This window comes from Nycticebus coucang, chromosome 8 (genome assembly GCF_027406575.1).
Source record: "Nycticebus coucang isolate mNycCou1 chromosome 8, mNycCou1.pri, whole genome shotgun sequence".
NCBI lineage: Eukaryota > Metazoa > Chordata > Mammalia > Primates > Lorisidae > Nycticebus > Nycticebus coucang.
Window position 1 is genome coordinate 127722821 of NC_069787.1, and position 19186 is coordinate 127742006.

Sequence of the window (19186 nt, forward strand, 5' to 3'; positions counted from 1 at the left end):
GCCTAGAAAGCATAGAAATGGGGGAACACGGCGTTTCAGGCCCACAGCAAACGTCGCAGCTGGGACCTGGGCTTATTGTCCCTCCAAACTTGACTCTCTCTCTTCTTTCACCTTTACCCCTTTTGTTTGATGGGGTTCTGCTTTCTAGCATGTTGACGATGCCCAACTCATCAACTTTCACTGGCTCTTGTTGACCTCTCCTGGGTTTTCATGGCCAAATATTTTCAAGACCTAGTATTGTCCAGACCTGAATTGGCATCCATGCTGCCTTGTAGTAGCTAACTGACCTTGAACAAGAAATGTAACTCTTCCAAGTTCCAGGCTCTTGACCTGTAAGTGGAGGCTTTAATACCTCCTGCAGCGTGTGAATGTGTCCAGCACAGAGAAGTCCCTTATAAATGTCAATTTTACCCTCCTATTTTTAGATCAATTGCCACATTGGGTTGGCAAGAAATGATAAATTTGGGGAGAAATATGACATCCCACCTAGATATTTCACACGATATGAGGAAAAAGGTAAATCTGGAAAAGGATATTTTACTTATAAAATTCAATTTTATTTTGCAAAAATCAACAAATACATGTTCAGACCTGGCTTATCTTCAAAACATATGCTTGTTTGTTTTTATTAACAAACATGCAAGTTAATTTGGCATTGCAAACATCTCTCCAGCTCTCCTTGGAATATTTTTTTTCCCATAACACAAAGAAGGTTGCAAATATTGCCCAAAACCTATTTACATGTTTACTCTCCTGAATTACTAACATTAATATTTATTGGGAGGAAAAGCAAAACTGCAAGGCTTGGTCTTTGGCATTCACATTTGATTCAGCAGTATAATTAAAAACTTAACAGTTTTTTTTTTATGACAAACACTTTGAAGGAACTTTAATAAATCTTGTTTCTGTTTTGCAAAGGAGCCACTATATCAAAGCATTTAACTAGAGCTGCTGAGATCCTGCCGGGAGAGTATTACTTCCAGCCTATTTATTAGCTTTTCTTCCTGCAGCCCAATATATGCATTTTTTTTTTTTTTCTCCACTGAATGAAAACACAGAAGAAAAAAACCAATTCCTTTCCTCTTTTACTCCCATCATGCAAGGCCAGGAAACATCACAAGTCACAACATCTGAATTTACTTTGATTATATTTTTGTTTCTCACACTTAAAATTATTTTGTATTATCATACCTACTCCTTTATCTAAAATCAACATGGTTGATTTTAAACTGTTATAAAGTCAGACTTTACTGAGGCATTTAAAACAATTAGAAAACCCTGTGAATGAAAGGAAATAATTGCCTCCAGCTTATTCTTTTGCATTTAAAGTAAAAGAATTTTAGGTATTTGCAGTTTACTAGACAATAAGACTTTAAGGGTCCACACATTCACATCTTGTTGAACACCGTAAACAAAGATAGGATACCTCTGACTGCAGCCTATCACATTTTAAATATGATCTGGTGGGTCTCTTATGAGCTTATTCCCCAAAAAACTGTTACATGAAATTGTCCTGATTAAAAAAACTAAAGCTTTAGATTTGTGTGGAGTGAATATGATATGTGAGGTGAAGTCATTGCATTTTCCATGGCCTGATGTGCAAAGAAGCGGGTACAAAAGAAACATACACAGCTTGTATTTCAAACTGCAGGCAGGATAGGATAGTGCGGAGAAAGAGAGGGATTTTCAGGTCAGATTAGTGGAAGAAGACAGTACTCATCTAAATCAGTGAGCTTGTGAGCAACACATACAAATACATGGCGCCATTCCACAGTACGCTGGCAAGATCAATTAGTCAGTGCACTGTGATATCCGCATATTTTTGAAAAAAATTCCCAAGCCAGCCGAATGTGGATTGGGATAAAGACATAGGCAGTGTAGACGACCATAGCAAAAATGGTTAGTAAGATGGTGTTGAACATGGATCGCTCCCAGGGCTCCAGGACGGAGCAGCAGCTAATGATTTGGTATTGATAGTAGAGCCAGGAGAAGTATTCCTTCACGCGCCTGAAGTCCATGGTTGGTGCCTTTAAGCTGCAGAAACTTTACCCTGTTAAAGAACGTAACAGATTAGAAGAAAAACAAAATAAGGAACCAAACACAGCATCTCTATAAAGTCTCATGATCTCGGCATGTTAAAATCTTTCAAAGAACGTTAAGGATTATCGTGCACATTATTAATATGAATATCAGGTAGAAATAATATATAGCACGTTAATTATAGAAATGAATAATTATAGAAACTAATAATATTGTTCCTACTATTAATTAGTACTAAAATTGGCAGCAATCATATATTAGGAACAATATTTATTTCAACATAATTGCTAGAAATAATTCCAGCGATAGCAGTACCTAGAAATCGAGGCTAGCTAATATTTTCCTTGTATACCAAGAGAGATAAGTGTGAATTTTTCTATTTCCTACAGCATGTATTCTCACAGAAGACTTAAAAAGTGCGTTCAGGAAAGAGATAATGATGCAGGTCCCCTCCACCTAGGGCTGAGCGCAGACCCCGTTTTCTGGGCCCAAGCAGGCTCATAAGCACGTTGGATCAATGTTCCATTTAAGCTGTCACTCCCATTCTGCCCCATTCTCCCCTTAGGGGCAGAATGTCCTAAATAAGACCACATTTCTATACCATGGAGGTTTTAGAATTAACTTCTGCCCGTAGGCATCTGGCATCAATGGTTGTGACATATTTTCCATCTCCCTAACCCCCCTGCCTGCAGGGAAAGAGAAGTTGCATATAAACCCCTAGACAGACAGCCAAATGGGCCACCCACCAGGGACCCCCTCCGCTGTGCCAGGGGGCTTACTCCCATCTTTTGGTTATCTATAATCTTCTCTTATCTATAACAACATCTGTCCTGCCACTTACTCGTAGAGGTCCATCAATTCATACTTCGATTTCCCAAGACCAAAGACCTGGCAGAGAAATTCCAGCAACAATAACATAGCAAGTCCGAGGCTGCTCAGACTCAGAAGGGCCTGTTGGCAAGTTTGGCCCTTGACTATCATTTGAAAGCTTGGCTTTTGGAATGTTCTCTCCATTCTTGAACAGGTAAGGGTGATTCACTGTGCCTAGGCTGTACAAGCAATGTAATCTATAATGATGCTTATATATAGGATATACCTACTATATTCTCATAGTCTGGAACTTTGGTGTTGGCTAAAGGGTGCCCATGTGAACAGCTCTGCTATAAACATTGGGTGCTGAGTCTCCAATGGGTCTCTCTAGGCAGAAATACGGCACGTACGTTACTGCACTTTTTGCTGGGAGAGTAAGGCCAACCTCGTGTGTCTACTTAATGGGAGCATTGGAAGCCTGCATGTGGGTCTCTCCAGATTCTGCCTATGTCTTTTTTCCTTGTTGATTTTGTCATATACTTTTCACTATAATTTACCTTAGCTGTGAGGATGAATATATATTGGGTCCTTCTAGTAAATCACTGGACATGTGGGTCTCAGGAACTCACAAAACAAATGGGGAACTCAAAATGTACCTTTAGGTTTCCAGAACCCGTGGAAACCATGTGCGAGTTTTGTTGGCCTTCAGAAAGGACCACAGTTATGATCACGTGTAAAACTTCCCAGAAAGAAGAGTAGCTTCCATCTCTTAGGAAGACTCCTGGGAAGATCTTGCAGATGTCCACAGGCATAGTGGTGGGCGTCTACAGAAATAAGACTCATTTTGTGGCTCTGCCCACTCCTAAGAATACGATGGTGTCATGCAGAGTCTTTTTTGATAACTTTTACTATTCCAATCACAGTTAAAATTTATTGAAGGTCATGTCTATCTTCCGACCTGAAATTGTCTCCTTTTTCCTTAAATCCTCTTTTGAGTATAAGTAAAAGCCTTTTGCTTTAGAAGACTGTGGACTGCCTAGGCTACAGGGAGACCCTCATTGATCCACAAAGATGGTCATCAGTAAATATCTGCTGAGTGGATGAGTGAATGATAAGTAATCAACTTAAAAAATAGTTCTAGGGCATGCATAGTCCCAATATTAAGAAGGACAGAGTTAGCTAGTATTGATTTTTCATAGAGGTTGGTTTTAATAAGTAACTCACCTAACAAAGCTCATATTCCCAGAATCCTTTTTGTTTTTTTAATATGTGATCTTGCTGTGCTACCCAGGCTAAGTGTAGTAGCATCATCAGAGCTTAATCTAGCCTCTAACTCTTGGGCTCAAGCAATTCTCCTGCCTTACCCTCCTGAGTAACAGGGACTATAGGTGTATGGCCACCATGCCCAGCTAATTTTTCTTCTTCTTCTTCTTTTTTTTTTTTTTTTAATAGAGATGGAGTCTTGCTAAGTCACCCAGACTCATTTGCACATAAACTTAAAATGAATGGTTCACGTGTGAGCAGGTTACAATGATCTGTAATAAAAAGAATAATTCAGAAAAGTAGATACATATAAAACAGAAGCATTTTTATTGTCTTATGAAAAGAAAAGTGAGTCTCTCATCTTTCCTAAAACCAGAGTAAAAACTAAATAATTGGATTTAAATGTCTGGTCCTTGTAGATGGACTTCAATGAGAGGTTACCTTCACCGTTTTTTTTTTCTCTCCCAACTCTGGTTGCAGAGAAAGAAAAAAGACAAGGAGGACCAGGTCTTGGGGGATATGTGTGACAGAGAAGTGTCTCTTAGTCCAGTCATACCATTATAACAAAATACCTGGGACTGAGTAATTTGTAAATAACATAAACTTTTATATTATTATAAGTAAATATGTCACAGTTCTGGAGGCTGGGAACTTCAAGGTCAAGGTGCTGGCAAGTTTGGTGGCTGGTGAGGGCCCCATCTCTGCTTCTAGGGTGGCACCTTGAATGCTGTGTCCGCATGTAGCAGAGGGATGAAGGGCAAAAGGGGCAGATGCTGTGTGAAGCCTCCTTTACAAGAGACTTCAGTGCCTTAAAAAGAAAAGTACAGCATCAAAGGGGCTGGGAGGAATCTGGTTCAGCCTGCGCACAGCTCTGAGGAAGACATATTTGGGATAAAGTCCAAGAGATGATTATGAGTCAAACAGATACAATGGCTAATGAGGTGGAGTGAATGGCTGAGACAGAGGGAACCACCTGTGGAAAGGCTGGAGGTAGGAAGAAGCATGGTGGGTGGTCAAAGGGCCATGGACTGAGGGACAAGGGACAGAGAGTGTGGTAAAGCTGGAGAGGTGGAGATGGCCAGAGTGAGGCCAGGAGCGGAAGGGCCAAGCTGGGAAGGCTAAGGGCTTTGTCTTTGAGCTGTGAGTCAGAGGGAACTGCAGAGATTAACAGAGGATGCTGTGGTGTGTTGGAGAGGAGAAGGGTTTAAGTTCATATAGTCACATTGCATTCTAAAACCATGTTGAAATGATTTTGGACACCAATCATTCCAGAAAAATCTCTGCCTTTACTCTTCCCATGGGTGGGTGTGATCCTATTTAAAATATTCTTAAAATTCTTTTCACTTTTTCTGTTGCTCATTTAGAAATATCATGGACTTTTCCTCTCTATATTTTCACTATTAAAAATGTACTAATTAAACCCGGTGTGGGGGCACATCTGGAATCCCAGCTGCCAGGGAGGCTGAGGTGTATGGATTCCTTGAGCCTAGGATGGCAAGTCCAGCCTGGGCAACATAGTGAGACCCCATCTCTAAAAAAAAAAAAAAAAGCACTAATTAATCTCATGACCATTGCTTTCTCTTTTAAAATTAAATTTCTTGCTTGGGCAAACCTAGCCCAACACCTTGATTGTAGCCTGGGAGAGGTCCTGGTCCAAAGGAACCCAGTTAAGCTGTGTCCAGATTCCTGAGCCATAGAAGCTTCAAGATCATCAATGTTTATTGTTGATCTGCTAAACGTCAAGGATACGTCAATTCGATCAAGGATATAATAGTTAACAAACACACCAACATGAGCTGCACCGAAGGAGGCCCGTGGGAAGACTGAAGTCCCAAATACCCCAAATCTGCAATGACAGGGAAGCTGGACATTTCGGATATACTTTTACACTGCTGACAACTTAGGCAGTAGAGATTTCTAATAAAATTTTTTCTTGCCTATTCCCACCATCCCAGCCCTTTACACCGCCAGCTCTGACATATGAAAAGTGTCTCTGTCATCACATCTCACTTCAGTCTCATGAAGTCTGAGTCAGTTCAGAAAACACAGTGACTGGCCTTTGCTGCTGCATTTTCCCCTTTATTCATGACAGGCAATTTTAAAGATGGTCTATTCGTCATTTCTTATTATGAAAAAGTGAGGAAAGAGCGAGCTGCTTATCACTGGTGAACCATCTGCTATCGTCTATCATTAGAATATGTACTATTTTTAGGTTCTAGATTTGCTCTGGTAATACGTTTCTACCTCCTTGTCAGTCCTTTTTCTTATCTCCTATGAGACGACGTGCAAGATTTAAAAAAACGAAACAAAACACTTTAGGCAATTTGATGAGCAATGAGGATAGGAGAATTCATTCATTCACTGAACCGGTGTATTTACGTGACTCCTTCTGAACAGGAAAGTGTCAGGAAGGACTCTTTCCATTGCAGGCGGAGGCTGCTCTTGTCGGCAGCAATGGAGTGGCCCACAAAACGAACATGCAGTGATTTGGGAGCCAAGAATGAGCATGAAATGGGGGGAAAGACTGTAGGAAAGGGCTAAGAAGGAAGTTAGAAAAAGAGGCTGAATTTGGGGAAATAAGATGGCAGAAAAGCCATAAAATTAATTATCCACAGGTATCCTAGAACTAGATGACAGCAAACATCTTAAAGTCTGAAATTTTCACAACAAAACGTTAAATCCGTTTACTTGCTACCCCGAAGACCCAATGACGCTAAGTCTCAGCAAAGCTAAACAAAGAACTTCGAGGGTTTACTTTATTCCAGCACACCGTGACTCTCCTGTTTTTAGCTATGTGCTTTTTAAAAAATGATTTCTCACATATAGAAAAGAGACAGAGTAGTTCTTTTTTTTTTTTTTTTATTAAATCATAAGTGTATACAATGATATGATTATGGGGCATCATACACTCACTTCATAAACCATTTGACACATTTTTATCCCAGTGGTTAACATAGCCTTTCCGGCGTTATCTCAGTTACTGTGCCAAAACATTTATATTCTACATTTACCAAGTTTCGCAAATACCCCTGTAATATGCACCACAGGTGTGATCCCACCGATTCCCCTCCCTCTACCCACCCCCCCTTTCCCACTTCCCCCTATTGTTAAGTTGTAGCTGGGTTATAGCTTTCATGTGAGAGTCCCAAATTAGTTTCATAGTAGGGCTGTGTACATTGGGTATTTTTTCTTCCATTCTTGGGATACTTTACTAAGAAGAATATGTTCCAGCTCCATCCATGTAAACATGAAAGAGGTAAAGTCTCCATCTTTCTTTAAGGCTGCATAGTATTCCATGGTATACATATACCACAATTTATTAATCCATTCGTGGATCGATGGGCACTTCGGCTTTTTCCATGACTTAGCAAGAAAAAAACAAGGGATCCCATCGCAGGCTGGGCAAGGGATTTGAAGAGAAACTTCTCTGAAGAAGACAGGCGCACGGCCTTCAGACATATGAAAAAATGCTCATCATCTTTAATCATCAGAGAAATGCAAATCAAAACTACTTTGAGATATCATCTAACTCCAATGAGACTAGCCTATATCACAAAATCTCAAGACCAGAGATGTTGGCGTGGATGCGGAGAAAAGGGAACACTTCTGCACTGCTGGTGGGAATGCAAATTAATACATTCCTTTTGGAGGGATATATGGAGAACACTCAGAGATCTAAAAATAGATCTGCCATTCAATCCTGTAATTCCTCTGCTGGGCATATACCCAGAAGACCAAAAATCACAACATAACAAAGATATTTGTACCAGAATGTTTATTGCAGAGTAGTTCTTTAAAACAAATTTTATTTTCTGCTCAACTCGATGCCTTTTAAACCTTCTAAGATCTTTTAGCGAGGTGGTGTATCCAGAGGCAGCGGAGCCTACGCAGATGGTGTGAGTCTCCAGGGCCACAGCGGCCTGGGCGCACTTCAACCTAAACGTGCTGAAACTGTGTATTTGCTTTAGACCGAATGCTTATGTCTCCCACGTTTCACATCTTGACATCCTCACCCCTAAGGTAATGGCATTAGGAGGATGGGCTTCTGGCAGGTGACCAGAGGCATGGGGTCAGTGTCATTGTAAATGAGGCCATCGAAAGCTCCCCTGTCTCTCCTGCCGTGTGGGGTCACAGCAAGAAGATGGCTGTGTATGAACCAGGAATTGGGCCCTCATTAGACACTGAACCGCCACTGTCTTAGTCTTGGACTTCTCAGCCTCTAGATGTGTGAGAAATAAATTTCTGTTGGTTATAAGCCATGCTGTTGGAGGTATTCCTTTAGAGCAGCCTGACTTAAGACAATACCCTCTGGTACAGGGGGAGAACTATGAGCTTTCAAAGGAGCCCATCAGCCTGGTGATCGTGCTTTTCGGGAGGTCCCCGTGGAACCTAAAGCAGTAGAAATTCCTTGTAAGAGCTGGGGACATGGCCAAGGTCAACGCTGTTACCTGCAGGAATGGATCATCAAGACTGAGAAAAACTCTCTCTGAGCCGGTCTTTTAAAAACATGATCAAGTGTCCTGTAGCACTGGTACAATAATTAGCACATTCAAACATGCCTGATGCATTTGGTTTATTGGAGTTTCTCTAGCAATAATAACGAAACCAATTATATTTATAGTTTAGAAAGTGGATTATTTATAGTTTGGAAAGTGCTTCTGTTGCACTTCCAGGATGCAGAGGATGGATTTTTAGCATAAGACCTGGGTTCCAACCCTGACTCCTTCACTTACTAGATGTGTGTAACCTTGGGACAGTGACTGAATCACCCTTCTCCTCTGTTTCCTCATCTGTAAAATGGACATAATAATCCCCACTGCTTAGGGTTGCTGTGAGAAATAGCAGGAGTGTAAGTAAAGCTCAAATTCCAGAGACTTGGAGGTGTTTAGACAAGAGGGTAGACTCTCACTGGAGAAAATCTTTCCTTTCTTCCTCATTGGAAATTGCACTCAAAATTGGATTCCACGGTGACCATGGCGGTCATGACCATTCCCTGCAAGGTTCATAATCCAGCTACTTACTTTCCATCAATATGTCTACAAAGCAATATTTACCACATGTATTAAATAGGAAAAGTGAAGTCCCAGAATGCTTGTGACTGGACGGACCATAGAAATTTTCTAAAACAAATCACTCATCTTACAGAAAAGGACCAAGCCTGTGGGGTAACATTCAATTGAGATTAAACTGGTCTGTCAAGGCAAGTTGGAGAAACCAGTCTAGGTGAGGACTACCCTGTAAAGTGACACTAGATGAAGAAGTGAAATTCCCAGCAGAGATTTTCCGTGGACTTCAAAGGCTAAGCTAGCGATTGCTGCAGAGCTGTGTGTGAAGCTACTGGGGGGAACTCAGACCTACCACGTCCTTATTCAAGATTTTTCCCTATAATTCTTCAGTTCATTTTTCATCCAGCATCTGAAGTTTTGAATGCTTATTTATTACAAATGTTAGTGGGAACTGGCAAAAGCTAAAGCTCTTATTAATAATGTAGATATTAGCATAAATGGAAGACCCACAGCTGAGGTTTGCTGAGTTGTGGGAGGAGGAGGGGGAGGATTCCGAGCATCTTGGGACCCAGAGGCAGAGATTGAATCCTAACGGAAATCTAGTGAATCAATAGGGACCCTGGGACCGTGGGACACATTAGGGATGTCCTCTAAGACATCAAGGTTCATGAGTGAATGGGGTGATTATTTCTAATTTCCGAAGGTCACAGCCCTTTATCTGTGGGCCATGATTTTTCTCTCCCTAGGTGTGCGCACAGTAGGGAAGGAGATGAAGTTTCACCTTCTCTCCCAGACTGAGAGAGAGAAGACCTGGGACTTATGACCCAAGTGACTCAGGGACAGGACTCTGTTCTGGCCTGAGTGGAGAAGAAAGTGAATAAATACAGAAATTAAAAAAACACAGGTGTTAACACAAACCCATGTGTGTGAGTCACAAAATGAGAACACTGTTGGGGGAGCTTGCAGGAAGGTAGTGACTGGTCCTGCTCACTTTCTGTGGTTGCGTTTTGTCCTTGGGAATGGGAGTGGTAGGAAGTTGGGTAACTGTAATGAAAGATGAGTAGCAGGTGATTTGGCCTGGTGGCCCTTGCCTTGAGAATATTGCAGAAGATGTGACCCTGCAGCCCCCCACCTGCCTAAAAGAAAACATTCCAATTACTGGCCAAATCACTAGATTTTCTCAGTAAGGCATTTACCTTTCTGAAAAGTAGCTATCCTCCTGGGGAGAAAGAACTTAACAAATTTTGAGTTAAATTTAGTTCCAGAACATCAGGGTTTGAAAAGTCAGAATGACCTGCAGTCGATTTGGGGAGAACTCCTTCTCAACTCATTTTGGAATTCTACATCAATCACGCAGCTTTCTTTAGGCTGCCTATTTGGAACCTGAAAACCTGCGGAGTGACACAAGTGCCCTGCTTGTTGTAGAAAGAGATGTGGTGTCTACAAAGGGCCGCTCCATCCTCACAGTGGCTTTCTTTGGAAAGAGCTGCATATGGCTTACTTAAGTACAGGCCTTCCTTAATTAAGTAATACATTTATTTAAAAAATTAAGAACATAATGAGAGTGATTTCCTTCCAAAGAATACAGTATGGTAAGGGGGACTAAAAAAGAGACTAACTTTACAGTGAAGAAGACCGATCGTCACTACCTCAGCCCGTTGATGAAGGTTAATGTTAACACTGCAATTCATCATGTTGATAGTAAGCGGCCACATTATCAATAACCAATAGCCACGGTCTCATCATGAGAGCCCATTAGACAAATGCCAACAGTGGGGTATCCTACAAGATACCAGAGCTTCACCCCCACCCCCTCACAAACTCTCAAGGTCATTAAAAATAAAGTGTGGGGAAAAAAATAGTCACAGCCAGGAGGAGCCTAATGAAACAGGATGACTAATTGTGATGTGGTATCCCAGATGGAATCTTGGAACAGAAAGAGGACATTAGGTAAAAACTAAGGAAATCTGAGTAAAGTAAGGAATTCAGCTAATAATAGCATTTCAATACAGGCTCATTAATTGTAACAAATGCCTAATACTCAGGTAAGCTTTTGAAAGGGGAAATGGTGCAGGGTATACGGGAACTCTCTGTACTATCTTCCTGATTTTTCAGTGAATCTAAAACTGTTCTAAATAATAGTTTATTTAAACATTTCAAAAGAAAGAAAAAAAGGATCTTTAGGAAACTCTTGAAAAGTTCAGAGTTGTTCTGGGGGCAAGACATGATTGCAAGAGGGACTTTACCTAACAAATGCAATCAGTGTAACCTGGCTTATTGTACCCTCAATGAATCCCCAACAATAAAAAAACAAAAAAAGAAAGAAAAGTTCAGAGTTGGCCCTACTCTAAACTCTGGTGAACTTTGCTTATGCTCTTCTTCCCATCTGGAAAGCTTTTCCCAATAACTCTGCACACAAATAATACTCTTGTACGAGAGATTGGCTTTTAAACATTTTAAAACACGATAGAGAGGTGAAAATATATTTGACATAGTGATCCAGTGTACACACACACGTACAGGGTAATATGCTTGAAACAATCATATTTCAAAATAATAATTTGCAGTCCACACTGACATTTTCTATTCTATTGTGTTTCATAATATTTATTTTAGTCTATTCTAGTCAAATCTACCCTATTCTATGTTATTCTCATCTTCCATTTAAAAACATCCCAATTGTGAACGACTGTTAATATGATGATTTCTTTTTTTTTTTTTTTGTGATTTTTTGGCCGGGGCTGGGTTTGAACACGCCACCTCCGGCATATGGGACCAGCACCCTACTCCTTGAGCCACAGGCGCCGCCCAATATGATGATTTCTTAATATGTCATTGGAAACTGCAGTTGGAGAAACCTTACTTTAAAATGCTAGCTTCCATGAAGTGAGTGTATGATGCCCCATAATCATATCATTGTATACAGTTATGATTTAATAAAAAAAAAAAATGCTAGCTTCCCTAAGAGACTGACAATTAAGTTCGTGAACTCATCCTAGAGAAAGTGCTACATACCTCATTGGTGAATATCATTACAATCACCTTTGAAGTACTTCCCTTGGCCATCTGGAGACTATGGGGACATTTACTTTTTCTAGGATGAGTTGGTGAACTTAATTATCCTACTTCATAAACATCTCTGTGCTGTCCAGTGTGGCAGCCACTAGTGACATGTGGAAATTTAAACTTGTAGTGTTCAATAACCCTACGTGGTTGGTGGGTACCATGTTGGATACATTGACAGAATATTGTCGTTACAGAAAATGTCAGCGGACAGAACTGACTCTCTCCCTGGCTTGCTTGAACTGGTCTACCATGTTGTCTCCTTTTCACCTTACAATCTTCCACACTGCTTCTAGAACGGACTGTTTACATTTACAGATTCATTTCTCTACTTGAAAATCTCCAAAGGCTCTCCTTCCCCTGTGAAATGAAGCCTTCCTATAAGTCCCTGCTGGTTTGATTCCTCTCCCTCCACAGCTTCAACTCTCAACGCCCCTACTAAATGCCATTAATTCTAAAACTTCCCTGTTTTAGTTTATGCTCTTTTCTTTCTTTCTTTTTTTTCTTTTTTGGGACAGTGTCTCACTATGTCACCCTCGGTAGAGTGCTGTGACATCACAGCTCACAGCAACCTCGAACTCTTGGGCTGAAGTGATTCTTTTGCCTCAGCCTCACAAGTAGCTGGGACTACAGGTGCCTGTCACAACACCTGGCTATTTTTTGTTGCAGTTGTCATTGTTTAGCTGGCTGGGGCTGGATTTGATCCTACCAGCCTTGGTGTATGTGGCCTTAATCATTGTGCTGTGGGTGCCAAGCCTAGTTTATGCTCTTTTCTTTCTTTCTTTCTTTCTTTCTTTCTTTCTTTCTTTCTTTCTTTCTTTCTTTCTTTCTTTCTTTCTTTCTTTCTTTCTTTCTTTCTTTCTTTCTTTCTTTCTTTCTTTCTTTCCTTTCTTTCTTTCTCTTTTTTTTTTGAGACAGAATCTTACTATGTCACCTTCTATAGAGTGCCGTGTGTCATAGCTCACAGCAACCTCAAACTCTTGAGCTCAAGTGATTCTCTTGCCTCAGCCTCCCGAGTAGCTGGGACTACAGGCATCTGCCCCAATACCCAGCTATTTTTTGTTGCAGTTGTCATCATTGTTTAGCAGGCTCAGGCCAGGTTTGAAACTGCCACCCTCGGGGTATGTGGCTGGCACCATAACCACTGTGCTACGGGTGCCGAGCCATATGCTCTTTTCTTTTGTAGAAATTTTCTTGTGCCCTTTCTCTGTCAGGTAAAACCCTATTTGTTTTTAAGACCTAGCTCCTATATCCTCTCCTCCATGAAACATTCTCAGGAGATACCCCCCATCCCCGAAGAGGAAAATATATTGCTTTTTAAAAAATGTTTGACCATTGTAACAACATTTTTAGCCATGCACAATCTATTTTCCCACAAGACTATGAGACCTTTGAATACCAGGAACGCGCAGTACCCACCTCCTTGTCACCAGGGCCTGGCTGCTGAGCTGGTCAGTGGCTGACTGACTGAACTGCAAGGCTGGAGCCACACTTGGAGTGATTTAGCATTTCCACAGCACAATGTGGGGCCCATAGAAGGTGCTTATGAATTCTCATTGTCTGCTTTCAGGCAATGAGTTTCAGACAGATTGTTTCCTGCAAATTGAGTACAATCTGTCTTCTTGAAGGATGGAAGGGAGCTGGTGCTAAAGTTTTTAAAAATATGTAACAAATGCTTTTTCTCTTCTCATAATGTTAAAAGTTCATGGACTCTGTGGGGGATAAAAAAATACTTGTGAAGAGATTTTAAATCCCATTAAATTGGCTTTTACAAGGGCTTACTCTAGGTGAGTAATAATTTAAGACTGGTAGGTAAAAAAGCAGTTCTAAAGGAAAAAATTCCAGTCTGGGAACAACTTGGCACTTGAAAACCTGAACTTTGTGTAAGCTCTGTTCCCTCTTTCCTTCTATTTATTTATCTTACTTTGTGTCTTTGGGAAAGTTCCAAACTCGTTCTGTCACAGTTTCTCTCTCCATGTATAAATGAAGATTGTTGATAATTGTCGCTGAGGCCGTCTCACCATCTCACTGATACAGTAAGAAGTATGGGGATGGGTTTTGGCTCTTTAGGAGTGACAGCCAAAGTTATTACAGTGTCTGTTGTTTTACTTGTGGGTTGGTGTAACTGTGAACCATGAGCACGATTTTATTAATTATAGACTCAAAGAGTCTTTGTGGAATATCCACAATAGAGTGGTTTGTATATATATATATATATATATATTTTTGTGTGTGTGGTTTTTGGCTGGGGCGGGGTTTGAACCCACCACCTCCGGCATATGGGACCGGCGCCCTACTCCTTGAGCCATAGGCGCCACCGTGGTTTGTATATTTTATAGGAAATATTTATGTTTGCTAATTGAAGTGCCTAGCACATAAAAACAAAGAATAAATCGATATGTGTATGTAGCCATTATCACAAACCACTACTGAAAGGAACTGCAATCTTTAAACAAAGTTTCAAGCATGTCCTGGGCAGGGCCACCACATACCATTGTGTGGTCTGCGCACTGCACAGTCTCATGCGATGCGTCTTGACTCGGGGGCCTAGCCACAGCTCCTGTTCATACGAGCACAGTTTGATTCATAGACACAAGACACATCATTTCTTACTGTGTCAGAGACATGAGTGTGGTTTACATTGGTGTGGTTAATGGCACAGCCTCACATTGTGGCTATGTAAGGATAGCCACAACAGTTTATCAGCTTCCCACCTCCCAGCCAGGTCTTCAATGGGCGACTCCAATGTTTTCTTGGAGAAAACAGAAATCCTATCCTTGCTTAACACCTGTTTTTAAATTTCCTTCCTATCTTAGAACACTTCTTAGCCTTCCTTTGGCAACCAGTTCCTCATGGTGACAGCAAAGTGAATATTAGATGCCAGACAAGAAGTGAGGCTATGGAGTCCAGCTCCTTCATGGGAGCTTAAAAAACCAGCTTGTGATGAATCAAAGCCAAGGGAGAAAAATCATACAACAATTCAGGAACTTTCTCTACACATTCATGAATTAGGTGACTAATTCTATGGACTCCCAGATAGTAAGAAACAATTGTAAGTCCAAGCATGCTACTGCTTTTAGGCAATTAAATTACTCTAGTTAAATCTCCTAATCTTGTACTCAGAAGTGAGTTACTAAAATAATATACTAAAGGGAAAAGTCTCGCCAACCATTTAGCCAAGCTCTTGTTGGTGCAGTGCTGTTTCACGCTATAGACAAGAGCAGAATGTTCTCTGGCCATCGGAACCAATCTTATTGCTTCCATTTTTATTAACACTAACAAAAGTAGACTGATAGGAAATGTGTATTTCCAGTCCAATTATCAACTGACACCATTGTGCAACGTGGCACGCATGGAGTGACTGTAATTTCAAGCATCCTTGTTTCTCAGCATAATCTGGCAGACAACAGAGGGGTTTATGAATGGAGAACTTCTGGCTGGGAAAGAAAATTTAGAATTTGACTTTAATAAAAAATTTCATAATAGAGAGAATACCAAAGTCAGATTAGGATCAATCTCAATATTGCGTGGCTATCAAAATGAAGATATAAATTTTGAAACTAAACAGAGTGGCAAGAATGTTAATGCTGAGTAGAGCTTATGAATGGAAAGGCAAATTTGTAACAGGAGGATACTGTATCTTGCTTGTTCCTCAAGCCCTCTCATTTACCAACATAGAAACAGGCCACATATGGAGAGGTACTGGAGTGGAGAGGGGGCTTCTGGGCCAAGATTTAGCTACACTGTCATTCCTTAGGAGGAGCTTCTTTACTACTATTTTGTTTAAAAGACTAAAAAGAAACCTTGTTATCCTATAAAGAAGGAAATAGGACACCATAGCTGCTGGCTATTTCCTACTGAAGACATCTTGCCAAGAGTTGCCAATAAGTTATTTTTAGAAGAACAAAGTGAATAGAGCACAAAATTAGCAATGGCCTTAAAGTCATTAAAAGTTACTTTTAAAAGTAATTAAATGCACACCCATGTTTACAGAAGCATTATTCATAATAGTCAAAAGGTGGAGGCATCCAATTGTCTATGGGCAAATGAATGGGTAAATAAATGCGGCATTTACACTCAATAGAACATGATTCAGCCTTTGAAAGGAAGGAAATTCTAGCATGTGTTACAACACAGATGAACCTTATTATTAAAGCGAAATAAGCCAGGCACAAAAAGACAAATATGCTGCTCGGGAGGCTGAGGCAAGAGAATCGCGTAAGCCCAAGAGTTAAGAGGTTGCTGTGAGCCGTGTGTCGCCACGGCACTCTATCCGAGGGCGGTACAGTGAGACTCTGTCTCTACAAAAAAAAAAAAAAAAAAAAAGACAAATATGATGTTATTTCATCTACCTGACGTACCTAGAGCAGTCAAACCAATAGAAACAGAAAATAGAACGTTACCAGGGTCTAAGTTGGGGGATGGAATGAAGAGTTGTTGTTTAATGGGTACAGAGTTTCAATTTTGCAATATGAGAAAGTTCTAGAGATTGGTTGTGCAACAATGTAAAAATACTTAGTTCTACTGAACTATACACTTAAAAATAGTTAAGATGTTAAATTTTATGTGATATACATTTTACCATAATTAAATGTTTTGAAACAATTTGATGAACATGCCTAAAAATTACTAAGGACCAAAATTTTAAAATTAACTTTAAAATACTCTGAATAATATTTTTTAAGGCTGGGCCTGGTGGCTTATGCCTGTAATCCCAGTACTCTGGGTGGGCAGGAGGATCCTTTGAGCTTAGGAGTTTAAGATCAGTCTGACCAAGAGCCAAACCCCATCTATACTACAAAAAGAAAAAAACATTAGCTGTGTGTTGTAGATGGGTGCCCATAGTCCCAGCTACTTGGGAGGCTGAGGCAGGAGGATTGCTTGAACCCAAAAGTCTGAGGTTGTGGTTAGCTAGGCTGATGCATGACAGTCTAGCCTTGATAACAGTGTGAGACAATGTCTCAAAAAAAATGTGTATATATATAAAAATGTGTGTATATATATCTATATCTATAAATAGATATATGGGTATATAAATGTGTATATATAAATATATATATTTTAAGTTATTAAATGTTATTTAGAGTCTCACATTGGACTAGGGCATTATAATCTAGCAAAATTGCATGGTTTACCATTCAAAGCAGAATAAACAAATAACTCCAAAAGTTTTAAAATAAGAATTGTGAGGTCCTAGTTGGGGCTCCCTTCTTTTTGGCTTTCCAGCTGTAAGAGGAAAACTTGGAACTGTCAAACTCCAAAGAACCTCCAAGGGGAGAGTTGACATGTTTAAGCTTATTCTTGGTATTAGTGAAGTCCTGGTAGCTTAACCTCTTCTCATTCTTGTGGGAATTATAAATTTTATGATATGCTCATCTGTTTTTGGAAAAACTGAAATAAGGAGCTCATAAGACCCTGAGAACTAGAGCACTTAAAACAAAGTACGTGTGAGAGGCAGGGAAGGATTTGACTGAAGTACTTTCCTATTATAAACCCCTTTCCTGGAGACTATGCCCTTTGCTCTTCAGGACAGTTTGCCTTTTTCTTCTCTTTTCTGGATCTTTCCCAGCCATCAGACCCACAGTTATGCTAAGGAAAACAAAACAAAAACAAAAACAACCTCCCAAAGCCCCAGACGACTTGTTTGCCATTTGTTTCCAAGTACTCTGTTCCTCTTAAGAGCTAGAAGGTTGACCTTGAAAAATGAAGCCTTTACCTCAACCCTGTCCATCATTATTATATTTGATGAGTTTTCAGAAACTGAATTCTTTTATCCCAGGACGAGTTTGAGGGTGAAGAAGGTGAGTTACTGCAGCCTTGATTGGTTGGAAGCACATCTGCTGAGCGCTGGTCCCCAGAGTTCTGCCAAAGGAACTCTGCTGGTGCAGGCCGCTGGTCCACCAAGACCTTTCTGGTCTAATACTAATTGCCTGTTTTCTTTGCACTTTTTTTGGTAATAATGAACAGATGTGCTTATAAAACTTTTCTGGTTTTTATATATTTATTTGCCCTTTCCTTCCTTCTGCTTATTCTTTTTTCTCATTACACTGTCTGGAAAGCTTCTCATGTTTTTCTCATTTTGCTGACCAGCAACATTGAACTTTATGATTTTGTGACACTAGTCATCCAGACTCACGTCCTTTCACTGCCCTTAGCTGACCTGTTTCTGAATTTCAGTTATTATTGCTTCAAAAAATGAGCAGAGAGCTAGATTGTCTCTAAGGTGAGGGTTCTCAACCTTCCCAATGCCGTGACCCTTTAATAAAGTTCCTCATGTTGCAGTGACCCCCAACCATAAAATTATTTTTGTTGCTACTTCATAACTGTAATTTTGCTGCTATTATGAATCGTAATGTAAATATCTGAGATGCAGGATGTATTTTCAGTGTTACAAAGGGGTCGCGACCCACAGGTTGAGAACCGCTGCTCTAAGGGCTATGAAGACAGACGCAGTGGTGCTGAGTGCTCTCTCTGACAGTCCCCAGATCCAGGGATATTCTGTGTTCCATTGGTGACCTCTTCCAGGTCAGGTGGTTTCAGGGATAAAGAAAGGATTGGGGGGACAGCAAAAGGGAAGGCAGGAGTTCACACAATTTAGTCAAAATATGCTGCTTGTAGGTGTCTAAATTACTCTAAGTAGATTTTATAATTTTGGGTTCGAAGTGAGTTACCAAAATGATATACTAAAAGAAAAAAAAAGCCTCATTGACATTTCAGCCAAGTGGATTTCTGATTCTCCTGGGGAGAACAAGGGGACATGTGACTGCTGGTTTCATTCTCCTTCACCTGCTCCCAGGCGTACAGCCGTCCACAGGCTTCCAGTGCAAAGGGGATGAATGCTCTTCTACAATTTTGTTCTTCTTTTAAATAGGTAACAATTATTTGTTTCCTAAGAACTTGGCTTATTCTCAGATGAATGTGGAAAAGGCTAATGGTATATTAAAAAAATTTTTTTCAACCAACAGATTTGGTAACCACAGGTGAGATGAAATGTTCTATATTCT

The 19186-nt window shown here is 40.4% G+C and overlaps 1 protein-coding gene across 5 annotated transcripts in view; it reads right to left on the minus strand.

Moving 5' to 3' along the window:
• Positions 1–535: 535 nt before the first annotated feature.
• Positions 536–19186, minus strand: part of SPTSSB (serine palmitoyltransferase small subunit B) — a 32464-nt gene continuing 13813 nt past the window's right edge. For 2 of the 5 annotated variants that reach the window (XM_053599728.1, XM_053599732.1), the window contains exon 4: positions 4983–5644. In XM_053599728.1, the coding sequence (XP_053455703.1) occupies positions 5600–5644 (45 nt within the window). In that variant the 3' untranslated portion in view covers positions 4983–5599. Of the gene's footprint in view, positions 2051–4190; positions 4386–4982; positions 5645–19186 lie in introns of those variants that run through there. The other 3 variants (XM_053599733.1, XM_053599731.1, XM_053599730.1) reach the window with 3 other exon arrangements.